Source organism: Apostichopus japonicus, chromosome 16, assembly GCF_037975245.1.
Source record: "Apostichopus japonicus isolate 1M-3 chromosome 16, ASM3797524v1, whole genome shotgun sequence".
In the NCBI taxonomy this organism is placed as follows: Eukaryota; Metazoa; Echinodermata; class Holothuroidea; order Aspidochirotida; family Stichopodidae; genus Apostichopus; species Apostichopus japonicus.
In genome coordinates this window covers 19,854,898-19,869,343 of record NC_092576.1, presented here as the reverse complement: position 1 = coordinate 19,869,343, position 14,446 = coordinate 19,854,898, and the positions used below count along the sequence as shown (strand labels likewise).

The window sequence follows — 14,446 nt, the reverse complement described above, 5'->3', positions numbered from 1 at the left end:
AAAGTACCTAGCATGCTACCGTTTTCTCGTCTGTCATGGATATGCACGTGAGAAACATGTAGATTTCTCGCATCTCGCATTGTTCTGCTTGATTGAAATATTCGATATGCAGCCATTTTTTCAGTATTCTTTTCACAAGAAGGGTGTAACTAGTTAACTACTGCACGATTTTTACTGCTATTAAAAGGATACCGCCATGTTGTGTCATGCGTAAACTTTTGCATAAATTATAATACATATTAACAAATTTGTTTGACGCTGTCAATGGTAATGACTTAAGAGAGGTCTTAGTCCCTAAGTTCTCGATATAACATGTCTCGACTACCACACTGATAATCAGTCATTTCAACTAGCAGTATATCTAGCAAATTATGGAAAATGATTTCAACTGTAAATTATACACGAACAAGTCTATATCGTCCCAATTAGTGATGGCGCTTAAAAGTAAAAAGGTGGGCACGTTGGAGCAAGCAACCAGACAGGGAGGACATTTTGCAAGTTTGATGCACTAGTACAACGTGCACATCACAGTAAAAATTAGGGGTTAAGAAACACCTCCTACCCACCTCCCCATCCTATGTTTTTTTTACGTAAACTGCATAGCTGCAACAGAAGCTGCAGCACTTAACTTGTGCTTAAATGTCTCTTGAATGTAGCTCTGGGCCGTAATTTGTGTGCAGGGATGAAGCTCCGGTTATTTAGGCGTTTTAAATTTGGTTATGAGGTATATCAACATTGTGAGGTAGGCCTATGTTAACTCAACAAACTGATTGTTTGGTCGCATTAAACGATGAATCCGATGAATCCGTAAGATGGTAAATTCATCAGATTCATACCCCTAACACATCCCTCGTAAAATAAGTAAAAAAAAATAAGTAACACTACTACTCTCTGGAAAGTTAGTAGACCTTTTCAGTATTTCCCAACTCATTTTCATGTCTTCTTTTTGAATACATATTATTAAGTGTGAGGCAAAAATAACTCATAAGCACGAAATTTAAAAATAAAAAGTAGGTGGATTTGAGTCCTTACATGCTACAATAATTATTAGGCATTGGCCTTCTTTGTTGTCCAGACTATGAACTTCAATGAATGTGGCTAAATTGTTATTCATCAATAAATAGCAACATTTCAAGTGTGGTGTAAACTGGTTGAGAAAAATTCAACAATTTGAACATCCCCTTCTCATAATTTTCATGTTTGAGGATTTATAACAAAGGATAGGAACCTCAGTGAAACTTTGCAACTCATGGTTACTTTATTATTCCCAAAAAGTACATAAACATTACGAGAAATATAGTTTTTACCTGGAGTTCTGCGTAAGTTCAATAGTTCTACGTATTCTATATCACTAGACATAAACTTCAATAGACTGATATTTCAGTGACACTGATGGTTATACTTGCATGATACTATGTAAACCACACCGAGAATGACAACAGGTTTTACACCGGAGAACTCCAACTGGGGAAATCCAATCTTACTACTTGAAAGTAGTAAGATTCTGATCTCACCAAACGAGTTATTTCTGGGCCTCCTTTTAAACCGAAATACGAATGATTTAAATTTCCTGAAGCAGGGTGTCATCATTTATCACATACTGCAGAGAGCTTCACATGTAACTTTTGAAAATATGGCTCCAAATTGATTGAATTCGGGTCTCACTTTTAGTTTCCATTGTTTCATATTTACACAAGTTGATCAAGATGGCCCAATGAATGTTACGGCAGAAGTCGCTGGAGAAGATCAGGAAAATGTGAAAATATCTTGGAAGGTGCATATAACTTTATTTTCAATGCAAATATCATGTTATTCTTCACGTATATTATTATGTCTTGTGGAATAATAAATAACGTGGTGTATGCTATTTAACATCATAGCTGTAGTTATGGTGCCGAAATGAAATATTTAAACATCCTTTTTTTAAGCAATGAATGTATTGTAGATCGGAAGCAATAGTGGTGTTAACCTAATTTACTGGGCCATGAGGGTTGCATTGAGTATGCTGCATATTACCTATATTTCACCTTTATATAGGTATTACTCTTGCTGTTGCCCTACCTAATAGTGGGTACGAGAACATACCGCAGCATTAAGGGAGGTTTTTTTTCAAGGAATAATCTTGCAGAGTAAAGCTATGTTAAACTTTGATAAACAAGGTGGTGCAAAAATATAGTGGGAATTGATTTGACTAAAGCATAAGACCACTTAATCTTTTACAATTCAAATTTAACTTTAATCCGTTCTGTTTTAACCTAGCTTCCAACTGATAGTAGTTCATGTATTACTGGTGTGACTTTGTTAACTATCTACTATGCATCAATTAACTTGGAGCCGCCACATGTAGGCATATATGAGGTAACAGATCCTGCTAGCACCTCTTTTACGTTGACTGGTCTCAAAGTAGAAGGAAATTACAGCATCCACATGACACTAAAGACGGGTACAGGAGAAAGTTCCAGTAGTAATATAATTTACTACTTTGTTCCAAGTATGTTTGTTAATCTTACAACAATTTCGTTCGACTATTGTTAAAGTAAATACCTAGCCCTACATAATAGGGCATAATGTATGGATTGCCTAGTTGGTATGCTTTAAGAAGTCTAGGATTTTTTATCCAACTATAGGAAAATAATGTAGCGACAACGATTCAGTATTATCCGTCACGGAACTGTTTTTTGTCCCCTGTGTCTTAACTGTTAGTCTGCCAAAAAGTCAGTACTTTCACGCCTGTTATATTTTAACGTTACTACTCCTTAATGACACTGACGAGCTAAACTGATTTTGTGTGGCGCTTTCGAATAAGAAATAAATTAACTGAGCTAGGACACTGTGATGAGCTGGTTAAAGTTCGAAATTTTATAAATCAGACACATGATCACAGTTGCACATCATTACCAGCAAAATTGCTCAATTATTGTTTATTGCGCAGAAACGATCCTTCCGTCCGACATAACATCGAAATAAAAAATAATGATATGTACTTACATTTTCTTGTCACTTTTGATGTTATCATGTTGTTGTTGTGTTTTTTTTGGTTGAAATTCGTTACCATGTGACTGTTTGCAAAAGCTGATGTTCATTACTTATATTAATTTTTACTAACTTTGCATTGTTTTTTTGTTTTTTAAGGACTTCCAGAATACCAAGCAGTTCCAACTGCTAGCGTAAGCAGCTCAAATTCGCTAACAATTACCTGGCCGGTATGGGATGGCAACGTTGGGACTCCCCCAGTGGTTGAGTATTGGTTACTAACCAAGCTGTCGGAGAGCGGCGATTGGCCAAGTACCTTTATAAGAGTAAACGCAAGCAAAAATCAAGATAATTATGCTGTGATAATTACGTCACTTGAACCAGACACAGACTATGACTTCAGGGTTGTAGCTGTGAGAGAAGGGCTAAATGGGGATGGACCCCCCGGTCCAATCTTGGAGATGGTAAAAACAAATTTGCCTGATACGGCTAAGTATAACAACTTTTCACGTGATACATTGTACTTGATAAAAAAGTTCATTAACTATTTCGTATACGTCCTAGTTTTTCGTAGCGTCCCCTAACATTATGTTATGCTGTAATCATTGTCACTAGTATGTGTGAGAACTAGATAAATTACAAAAACAAATTCATTTACATTTACTTGGTTGTTTTTACTCATTTTTCAAGTTAAATACATTGAAACTGCTGTCATTTGTTACCCAAATTAGAATTATTACTATTGGACGTCTTTGTAGATCAGTCGTATGGTATTGGTATCGTTGTAACGTGACGATGTGAAATAGTCATATCCGGCAAATGCTGGTCACCATGTTACATTACTATATACATCTGCACCTTAACAATCAACGGAAATATCAGTATATACATCCGCACCTTCAAGAACAATGAATGGAAACATCCCTATATACATCAACACCTTTACTGATAATCGAAGTACACATCACTATATACCTCCGCACCTTAACTAACAATCAACTGAAACATTTCTATATACATCTGCACCTTTACTAACAATCAAAGGAAACTTTATGATATAAACGTTTGTTCTTCCCTTCAGGATCCGTTGGATTACTTCTCGGTGTTACAATTGGAACGACCTCTCTCGCAATAATTGCTCTTCTTGCAGTTTACGGGTGAGTCACTGAAAACGTTGCCATGGTTAGATGTTACGCTATAATTTCATTAATTAATTTTAAAATTATGTTCTTTTTTTTTCCTGTCAAGAATATGGAAATATAGGAGATCTACATCCAAACCTAAAACTGTGGAACGACAAGCAGACGGCTCAAAAGGTAAGTTTGTAAGTTTCTTGTAGGTTTTAATTAAATCTGTTTAAATATACTGCGAAACAACGCTGCACTATACTGTTTGCCTTAAAGATGTACTATTGTATTTTATCAAGAGCCTCTAGTACTATCCATGCTGTTAATTTTTCAGGAGACACTTACACCATTCACACATAGATCAAGCACATATGTTGGTTTTGTAATCGCAGTCTTACATTTCTCGCATTAATGATTTCACTCTCCTGAACACCGTTATAGTCAATGTTTTGTTAACTGGCGTCAGTTCACATAATGTTTACATTATTAATAAATTTAGATCAGTAAAACATGAACACAAAACCATCAATATCTAATAAGATATGATCCTTCATTTTCCGTGAACTGCTCTGAAAAAAATGTTGCAGTCCATGTTTGTTCAATCATCATTTATAACAAAATATTCAATAGGTGTGTGTGTGTCACTTGCGGTGGAATGAGTTATGTCTTTGATTCGCAATGACCCATCTATAAGCCATCCTTGATATTAAAATAACTTGTTTTTACCCATTTGAGCAAATGCAATACGAATGTATTTTCTTAAACCAACTGCTAAAACAATGAGTGTGATTGTTCATAACACCTGCGTTATTTGTTTATTATGTATTGCTTAATATGTATGCTTTACAAATGAGGTTTCATTCTTACAGAGGTTACAAACGAAGCCCCCTTTGCCTATGAAAATGTGAGCAAAGAGAGTGGGCATACCAACGTGGTACACTATGTTCCTTCTAAGAAACACGAGGAATGCATTCTGTCAGCCACAGGAAATGATGACACCACTGATGGATATGAAGTTCCATCTACTCGTACAGGTGGAGGCGCACAAGTAAAACACGAAAGCAACAAATGCGAAATCATTGCAGATGTCCAAGTGTACCAAAACAATGCTGATGATGAATTTTCTCTTAGGAAACCGATGGCAATTTCTAGGTTTCCGTTGTTCATGAGAAGTTCTACTGCTGAAGAAAGTATTTCCGCTACTTTTAAGGTAATGATAAACACATTACGCAAAAAATCAATCAAATAAAAGTAGAGGTTAAAATACTGTGATACAATTGTCGACAGGTTGGTCACCTATTCAAGCTTAATATGTTTAATTTTTAAGACATCGATTACAAAATGTCTTGTGTCATTTTAGAGGGTAACATGTGAGTAAAGGAAAGCTACATAGGTATGATGATATAATGCAATCACATAGAGTATTGAGTAACTCAAATGGTCGTTGATTACCTATAGGATATTATTAATATAGGGCGTCAATGAGAAATTTAACCTAGAAAAATTAATTACGAAAAAAACAATCGCCCTGTCCACGAGGATCGGTTTGTTTAGCGTGGACTTGGCGAGATAGTATCGGTTACAAGATAATTGCCAGTATTTAGAAACAAACTATCACCATACGCTCATATCAAAACAACATGGTGTCGTCCGTCGGTTAAAAACTATACTGAATAAGTAATTGTTGTCTTACAGGTTTTGCGAAAGGTTTAACATATTAGAGACATTATAGAATAATCAGCTATTCAGTACCTTTTTTACAAACCCAGTTTCTGCAATAGTTGCATAACATTAACCATTGAATTAACCCTGCAAATAAGAACTCATTTACTCAGCTAACTAAAAGATAAAAATTTGCCCATTGTTGAAATGTCTTGCTCCTATATATATGCAAGAAAAAATATCATTGAAAGAGCAAAACTGGACACCTATGTACATTGTGTAAACTGCATGAACACACAGCGATTACTTGAGAGATACAACGGCTAAATATTAATAGACTAACCGAAGATGTGTATGTTCTCATCAAGCAGGAGATGAAAAACACACACGAAATATGACAAAACAGATACAGATACCATTACCGGCTAGAACCCAAAAACACTCGATACAAAGATTAAATACGTGTACTCGTTTAAGCTGTTTTGACATATGTTGTTAGGAACACAAAATGCCATGCGGAAATTGACATTCTTTATGGCATTGTCATTTTCCACAATAATCTTGTCATTTTATACAAGAGATAATAAATATCATATAAACTTAATATTTTATTTTCACTAGCTTTTAATTATGAGGCAAAATTTATTGTTAAGTAATTACTGTAAAATATTGTTTTTTTGTGTGTTTATGTTCAGATTTTGGAAGAAGTAATTCCCAGCACAAATGTCAGCTCATTCTCTGGGGCATCCCCTGAAAATTTGCACAAGAACAGATTTGGAGATATTGTACCACGTGAGTACCTCGACGAGGAAGAAAAAATTAATGAAAACTGAATATTACAAGATAATAACCAAACACATGTATAAATATACATTCAAATAACTATAAACCCTTGCATAATTTTCATATTCTTAATACGAAATCTCAGTTTAATCTGTCATACGTCTCATGAAAGATTTAAATTGAAGTCAATGACATGACAACATGTATCCGTTTGACAGCTGATGAACTTAGGAATTAAGTTGAAACCGTCAACAGTTGACAACAAACTTAGTCAAGCGGAACAGTAAACATAGCTAAAATGGCGAAAACTGGATTGTCAGACACAACTTAAATTGTTGAGAATAGCCTACCACTTCTCTATGTAGTCCATTTAATGTCATATTACAATTTCTCCTCACAGTGGACAACCATCGACCTTTGCTGAAATCCATGAGTCTCCTTCAGGGAGGAAACGATTACATTAACGCTTCTGTCGTGAATGTGAGTATTAACATAGTTAGGCGTTCGGTGCTTCAAGTTGAAACTAAAGCGAGAAACACATTTTGGCTAGTTCGGTAGTCAAACCAGTGAAATCAGGATAATATGTCCTGTACACTACCCAGCTGAGCTGTACGAGACATGATTACCATCGCTATGTAGAAAATGCTTTGCTGGGATCGCAACCACGTGTATCCACTCGGATATATTTAAATAACATTGAATAGAGCACCTTATTCTGTTAAAAGCGGAACAATTCCTCTGAAATATTACTCTTTGGCGACATTTTAAATAAATACAATAAGTAACAGAGTTAGGCTGTCGACCAACTTGAAGTTTCTGTTTCCTTTCTTTTTGTTTGCTTTGAGATGTTAACTGGAGAAAATCAGAGCGCTATTATTACAATGTTAAAGTAATTTTTGTGTGTATTTCTTTGTCTACAGATTCCTGGATTGAATCAAACTGTGATTATGACACAGGCACCGTTGTCGAACACCATTGAAGACTTTTGGCGACTCGTGTTTGACTATCAATGTCAGACTCTTATTATGTTGAATGATTCAGACTCAGGAAATCATGTAATCCATTCAATTAAGCTATATCATACTATTCTTATAAGTTTTAACATTCCTCGCTTCGAATTTGCGCAGAAAACTGATATTACTAGTCTCTTATGGTTGTTTTTTTCTTTTCATTACGTTACTAACATTGGAACAGTTCTTTCGTAAGTTTACCTTTACTTTCGAACCCAAATAAAATATGTCATAATTGCTGTAGTCATACTGATATCAATAAATGAAGGATTCTGATCTACATGGCACATCTGCTTGTTGAAATCTGTCAACAGTATGTTTTTAATTGTATCACAACACAGGATGCAATAAAATATTGGCCAGATGTAAACGACGTCGAGATCGGAACAATGACAATATCCACGTACCTCATTGAGAAAAAACAGCTTTATACAATCCATCAGTGTCTTGTTGCCCACCGATCGTATCCGGTAAAACCCTAATTTGCTTATAAATTGTTTTTTTTTTACTTACTTTATCATTGTTATTATTAGTTTAAATGGTAATAAGGCATTCAACACTAACTTCCAATCGAAGGGAAACCTTGTGAAGAGCGATACTGTTCCATGCATTTTCGTTTTGCTTTCAGGAATCTATCAAGGTTAATCGCTTTATTCTAAACAACTGGCCAAAGAGTGGTGATAGCCTAACACCCCTTATAAATTTCATCGCAGCTACAGGATTTGGAAGTCGTGGTGCAACATTAATTCATTGCATGTAAGTTCTTAATCCGGTATTGAAGTTGCAACACTTAAACATGGAAATCACACTATAACTGCTTCCGGAGAGAACAAATATAACAAAATCGATAATAATTGTAAAATTAAAATGACAAAGTAAAACCGTCAACTGTGATATAATATTGTTACATCTTCAATTTTTCCAGTATCAACTAATGTTCTCATTGATAGTATCTAATTCGTTATTTGGGGGATTTTGTTTTGTAGAAATGGCGCATCCAGAAGTGGAATTTATGTGACTGTTTGCTCTGAGATCAACAGGATGAAGACGCGACAAACGATACAAGTGTTTGACACTGTTAAACATATTAAAGTGTGCAACCCCAATGCGATTATCACAAAGGTATGTCGTAGAATGAATACAACAATATTATGATAATACAGTAAATATTAGCTGTAGCTTTGTTGGTACTTGTGTATAAAATTATAGCAAACTATCATCACCTTGTAAACTCCCGCCTCTACCCAAGCTGTTAAAAAAAGGGAATCTTTGCAAAAATCAAACAAGAAACGAATGGCATTGTAGTGTTATACATTATTTTACCCTTCAGTCGTCTTTTCATTCATATTTACACAATAAACATACGGGCTGAACATGTTGAAATGTAAGAAATTTCCAGAGATAAATTTGGACAGAAATGACCAGTTCACAGTCTAAATAGTTAGGTTTCCTTATTTTTGAATAAAGTTGTTTTATGTATTGACCAATATGGTTAAACAAATGTTATCTGCACTATTTAAGTTGGGCAAAGGAAGCCAGGACATACCGAGCCCACATTAAACCCAGACGCCAGTTGAGATGCTAGAAGGCGAATGCAAATAACCAAGATAAGAACGTTACTTTAAGATAACAATATAGTTCGAAGTTAAAAGCCCAGACTAGCTACTGCCATGCAGGTATAATTAAAGGATGGTTTTACTCATACTTAAATTTGAATATGTCTTAGAACAGAAATATTTGAGTGCATTTTTTTTACAGCTAGTCTAGTGTCCAATATATTCACCTTTACAATATGTTTACTCTCTGGCATAGACATACACCATCGCACTGTGGTACATCACAATAACACCAGTGTTTTTATGAAATGAATTCTGTTTATGTTATAGTTTGTTAAATATAATATTAAAAGTTACATTGATTTATGTGGAGGGAATTGTTAAAATAAATTTTAAAAACCTAATATTCTTTGTACATTGACTTTGGAATTTCTTGAGAATATCCACTTTACTTATTCCAAGTTTTGGCGCTTACTGATACTAATTGTCTCCGACTTCGTTTTTCAAGACTTAGTGTGGACTTTGTGCTGAAGGTTATGTCAAAGAATGATGTAAATAAAAGCTACTGTAATACGAAAAAAAATCAGTTTCTTATAGATAATTTATGCGGACCATAAGTGTACAGTTGTCTTTACGTTATATGTAACTAAAGCATTATACATCAGAAGAAGTAAAATAAACAAGTAATATTGATAAATACAAGAGCTGGTATAACAATATTATTAAAGCTACCAGTAATTGTAATGCATACATTCCACTAAAAATGTGCTTGGAAAATTAAATTAAAATTACCTGACAGCCAACATGTGAAGGCTCCAATACAAATGCGTACAAATTATTTTCACTGTTGTTGTGGCATTACACTTTCACGTAATTATGTCCTTATTTTTCTTGTGCCGACAGGTTTTACTCAGTTACTTTTAATCAATCCTCTCAATTTTTCATACTTTTTACTCATATCTTCAAGTTTAATATTTCTTGTAATTTCATCTTTGGCCTTTACCAAATATTTGCAAAGGTTTCCCAACAAACCCCATGTACATATATATGTATATATATATATATATATATATTTATATTTACATGTTCCCCAACTAGTTTATGGTTGTTGGTTAAATGTAATTATATGAATTAACAAAACGTTGGGTAAACCCATTAGCCAACTGCAATTGAGAAAGTATTAATTTTTAAAACGTTCTGCCCAACTTTTAATAATAACAGTAACTGCCTTGCGTCAATGCAAAGTTCTTCAATGCTAATTTCTTCTTTCCCCATTAAATCAACAGTTTCCGAGATCACTGTATTACAAAATTGGTCATTGATGGTGACAGCTTGGAACATGTATAGTCGTTACTATGTAGTTATCCCTGTTGTTCTAATTTTGTTTAGCATTTCAAACGTTTCATTTTATTAAGACTCCTGGTATTTAATACTGTATTTTCTTTTTTCAGGAGGATTACATGATGTGTCATCAACTTCTCAACTGCTACCTAACAGAAATGCATGATTATGACGTCATTGTGTAATCTTAAGCTGATCAGGAACCCTCATAACATTGTATTTATTATTACTAGCCAATTATTAAAATCCTAGGTCTCCGAGAAACACTTCAGTAACAATCATTACTCTTGTTTTTACGTCAAATATATGATCAGTTTCTACTCATCATTTTATAACATTATCGATATTAATCTTAAAGCAGCATTTTGCGTTGGGTCGCTTTTTTCCACATTTTTAACATGTGCATCGATTTTTTTACATGTATCAATCATAGAACAGCAAACTAAGATACCATCCAAGTTTCACTCTGCCAAGAGCGTTAATTAGCGAGTAATTAACGATTTATATCGATAACGAGCAAAAGTGTCCTCGACAAAGTTTTCATATCTCCAAATCCACTAGTTTGAATTCCACCAATCAGTGAATAGTATGTCTATTCATGAGCATTTTGCGTTTGGTCGCCGTTTTCTACATTTTTGACATGTCCATCGAGTTTTATTAAGTTTTATTTTAAATTAAGATATTAGCCAAGTTTTTCCCTGCCAAAAACGTGAATTGGCGAGTATTCCACATACAAAATAAATCGCATTCAGTTCCCAAACCCACTAGTTTGAATTCAACCAATCAGAGATGCAGGTTAGTTATGAGCCGTTGCTAAAAATAGATTCAAGACTTTGGTACAACCAGGGAGTTGTTATGCAACCCCCTGGTACAACTGCCATATAGACTGTACACAAATCAAGTGTGGTGTTATATTACGTATCTGTCAATGACGTTCGTAGTGTTTAAATATTCATATTATGGGCGAGGTTTATTGGGTTCCCAACGGAAAATATCTTGGAGAACAACAAAGTTGATAGTTGCAATTTGTTCGACTTTTATGCCACCATTTGAAGTAAAATATAAATAGATAAGCTAGTTATGTATGTCGTTATGACATAGTGGAATCAGTGAGGTTGAGAAAAATCATAGTCGAGGACGCAAAATGCTGCTTTAAATATGCCTGTACATTGCATTAGTTATATGTTTTATAATACTGAAGATTGTCAAAACAAATAGTTGCTGCATTCATTGATGGCATTTTACATGACAATTTCATATGCTGTTATTGTTGCAGAGGAACTTAACGGCCATATAGCTCCATAAACTTAATACAGGATATCTGGTTATACATCTATTGGCAGCTTCTTTCAATTTATCTTTATTTACAAAGTAAAAACAGTTTAAGTATTTCCAACGCCAATCTCACCTTAACAACCAACTATGACTTTGGGTAGTTCTGCTATGTGCCAACGAAGTTCCAATATCACATTTTATTATATCGCAAGGCATTTAATGCATTTTAATATCTTTTCATTTAGTTTTTCTTTTCATTTTATATCTGAAATATCTAACTAAATTCATTCGGTTTTCTGTATTAATATTGTGTGATTTCAACAAATATTCACGATCTTTCGACAATTATATTACATTAATCCAAATTCTCTTTAAATATTTTGTTTACACATATCCGCGCGTTTCATTATCTTGTAACACTTAAAATAGAGAAAGGAAGATTACATAATCATTATATTGGTCGTCTTACATGGTTGTACGGTATTTCCATTGTCTTAAGCTTGGAAATGTTGTGCATACCATTACATTAATGCGAAGATAGCTATTATATATATTAGTTTTCCATGTATGAATATTCTAAGTAACGGAAAAGTAATGAATTTCAAAGCACTTTGCAAAATATATATTAGTTTGCCATGTATGAATACACTAAGTAACGGAATAGTTAATGAATTTCAAAGCACTTTGCAAACTTTGATAAGCCTACATTCGAATATGATTACGCTATTTGAAACAAGAATATATTATAATGAGCAACAAGAAGCTAAGGAGGTATGATAAACTTCATAAAACACTTTACTTTCTTTGATCGACATTGTGTACCAGGGTTATTTCACATGCCTCAACTGGTTGTATATATATAATAGCGTGATTTATCAATATGAAATTATCAAGGACTGTGTATTTATGTGATGATATATAACAAGATAAATTTGTGGTTTCATACAATATTACATCGCTCAACTTGTTATTGCTCCAAATAATGTGGAAATTTAATCATGTATTAATTGTTATACACAAGGGAAGCCAGTGATGATATTATTAATTACAAATCAGAGCTGCGGAAAATAATTTTGTCCCTTGTAGTTTCTGCTCATTATCATTCAGCCTATGTATAATATCCTGCTAAGATCGAAAGGTCTGGCCCACTTACTTTTACCACAGTTATTTATTCAGACGACATGTCTGAATAGGACAATGTGACTTAGTTGTCATTTCAATGTAACTATTTAGCCGGGTCAATATAGAATTTGACCTCAAAAAATTGCAACAAAAGGTTTTTTTGCTTTAAGTCACTCTATAGGTTACTGACATCTCCAGAAAAAAAGTTTCCCGAAATCGGACCCCGGTAAAGGGGTTAATTTGCATAATTCCAAAATGGCGGACCCAAAGGCTTCAATGTACCGGAAACCTCCTTATACTTCAACTTTGGCATATGAAATGTATTACCAACCTATAGGAACATGATGCCAGAATACCAAATAAGCACATTTTCAATGTTATATGACGTCACCATAGGTAGGGATGACGTATGTGACCCAAAATTAACATATATCAGCCGATTAGGTTGAAATTAACACATAAGTTTCAAATGAAACCAGGCAGATGTAATACACAGAAGGGAACATACTCGAATTGACATGTTCATGAAGTAGAAACGACATCGAATTACGTCAGCAACCAATTGATGCTCATTTTCAAGTAGCTATACCAAGGGCGCAACCACGTATAAAACGTAAGGGGTCCCAGTCAGATTGTGTTGGAGGCGCTCAAGCCCCCGATAAGTTTTCGTTTCTCTGCCAGAAGTTGAGGTTCCACATGAGGTTTGGGCGTGAGCCTCCAGTGGTTGTGCCCTTGGGCTATACACGTAACATTTCAGATGACATTAGGATGTTGTGGATGAATGACATAAACATTAGGACCAGCATTCTGAGGATATGACAATTAACCTAGTGCAACAGGGTAACACATACCTATGTATTCTACACGTCAACGTCATCATCGGATTCAATGTCTGGTCCCAGTGTCTGGTTAAAGGGGTTATCACAGAAATCCACTTGGCATGGTCCACATGCTGCTGTGCAGGGTAATCCATACCCTCGACAAGTACACCGACTCTTTGTGCACGCCGTTTGACAGTTACAATGTACAACCTTGAGTAAGCAGTCAGGGGCGGGCGACTTGTCACACCTTACAGGCTTGATTAGATTCTTCTCAAGCTTCCAGCCCCAGTCCGTTGCATTGAGGTCTTTCTCGCAGAAGAAACCTTCTTCCTCAATACCTTATGTCTCAGCTTGGCTAGATCCTCTGTTACTTTTCCACCAAAGAGTAACGCCATTGCTTTGTTTCTACATTGTTCAATAGTGTCAGATGTTTCTCCGACAATCTCGAAAGGAACTGCACACGAAACTAGGTCTATGTCCCCCTTGACAATCTTCTGGAACAACGACTTCTTCTCCACACCAAATATGCGAGATGTCGTGTCACACCCCGTGGAAGCATGGATGAACAGCAAGTGAGAGCACATGGTTTGACCCAGCAGAAGTTTGAGCCTATTAATGTTATAAACTCGAACTTGGTGCCTGGATTTGTTGTCAGACCGGAAGAACAAAGTTTTGTTTTCTGGTTTCATATTGAACAGGAGAAGGACCAACAAGTCGGTGTCTCCTCCAACTAGAGTAGTTGTTCCAGTTTCGGAAGCTGCAATGGCGGCACGAAC

General features: G+C 35.0%; 1 protein-coding gene across 4 annotated transcripts in view; it reads left to right on the top strand.

The window, feature by feature from the left end:
- The window catches only part of LOC139982769 (uncharacterized), a 61,400-nt gene that overhangs the window by 25,158 nt on the left and 21,796 nt on the right, over positions 1 to 14,446 (top strand). Inside the window, exons 12-24 of one of the 4 annotated variants that reach the window (XM_071995854.1) lie at positions 1,698 to 1,774; positions 2,260 to 2,491; positions 3,133 to 3,462; positions 4,055 to 4,130; positions 4,222 to 4,289; positions 4,970 to 5,310; positions 6,458 to 6,554; positions 6,946 to 7,025; positions 7,466 to 7,600; positions 7,897 to 8,025; positions 8,184 to 8,311; positions 8,542 to 8,677; positions 10,563 to 12,784. The exons of 1 other annotated variant lie outside the window; for it this stretch is intronic. In XM_071995854.1, coding sequence (XP_071851955.1) covers positions 1,698 to 1,774; positions 2,260 to 2,491; positions 3,133 to 3,462; positions 4,055 to 4,130; positions 4,222 to 4,289; positions 4,970 to 5,310; positions 6,458 to 6,554; positions 6,946 to 7,025; positions 7,466 to 7,600; positions 7,897 to 8,025; positions 8,184 to 8,311; positions 8,542 to 8,677; positions 10,563 to 10,637 — 1,904 coding nt within the window. In that variant the 3' untranslated portion in view covers positions 10,638 to 12,784. Of the gene's footprint in view, positions 1 to 1,697; positions 1,775 to 2,259; positions 2,492 to 3,132; positions 3,463 to 4,054; positions 4,131 to 4,221; positions 4,290 to 4,969; positions 5,311 to 6,457; positions 6,555 to 6,945; positions 7,026 to 7,465; positions 7,601 to 7,896; positions 8,026 to 8,183; positions 8,312 to 8,541; positions 8,678 to 10,562; positions 12,785 to 14,446 lie in introns of those variants that run through there. 2 more of the 4 variants (XM_071995856.1, XM_071995853.1) reach the window with 2 other exon arrangements.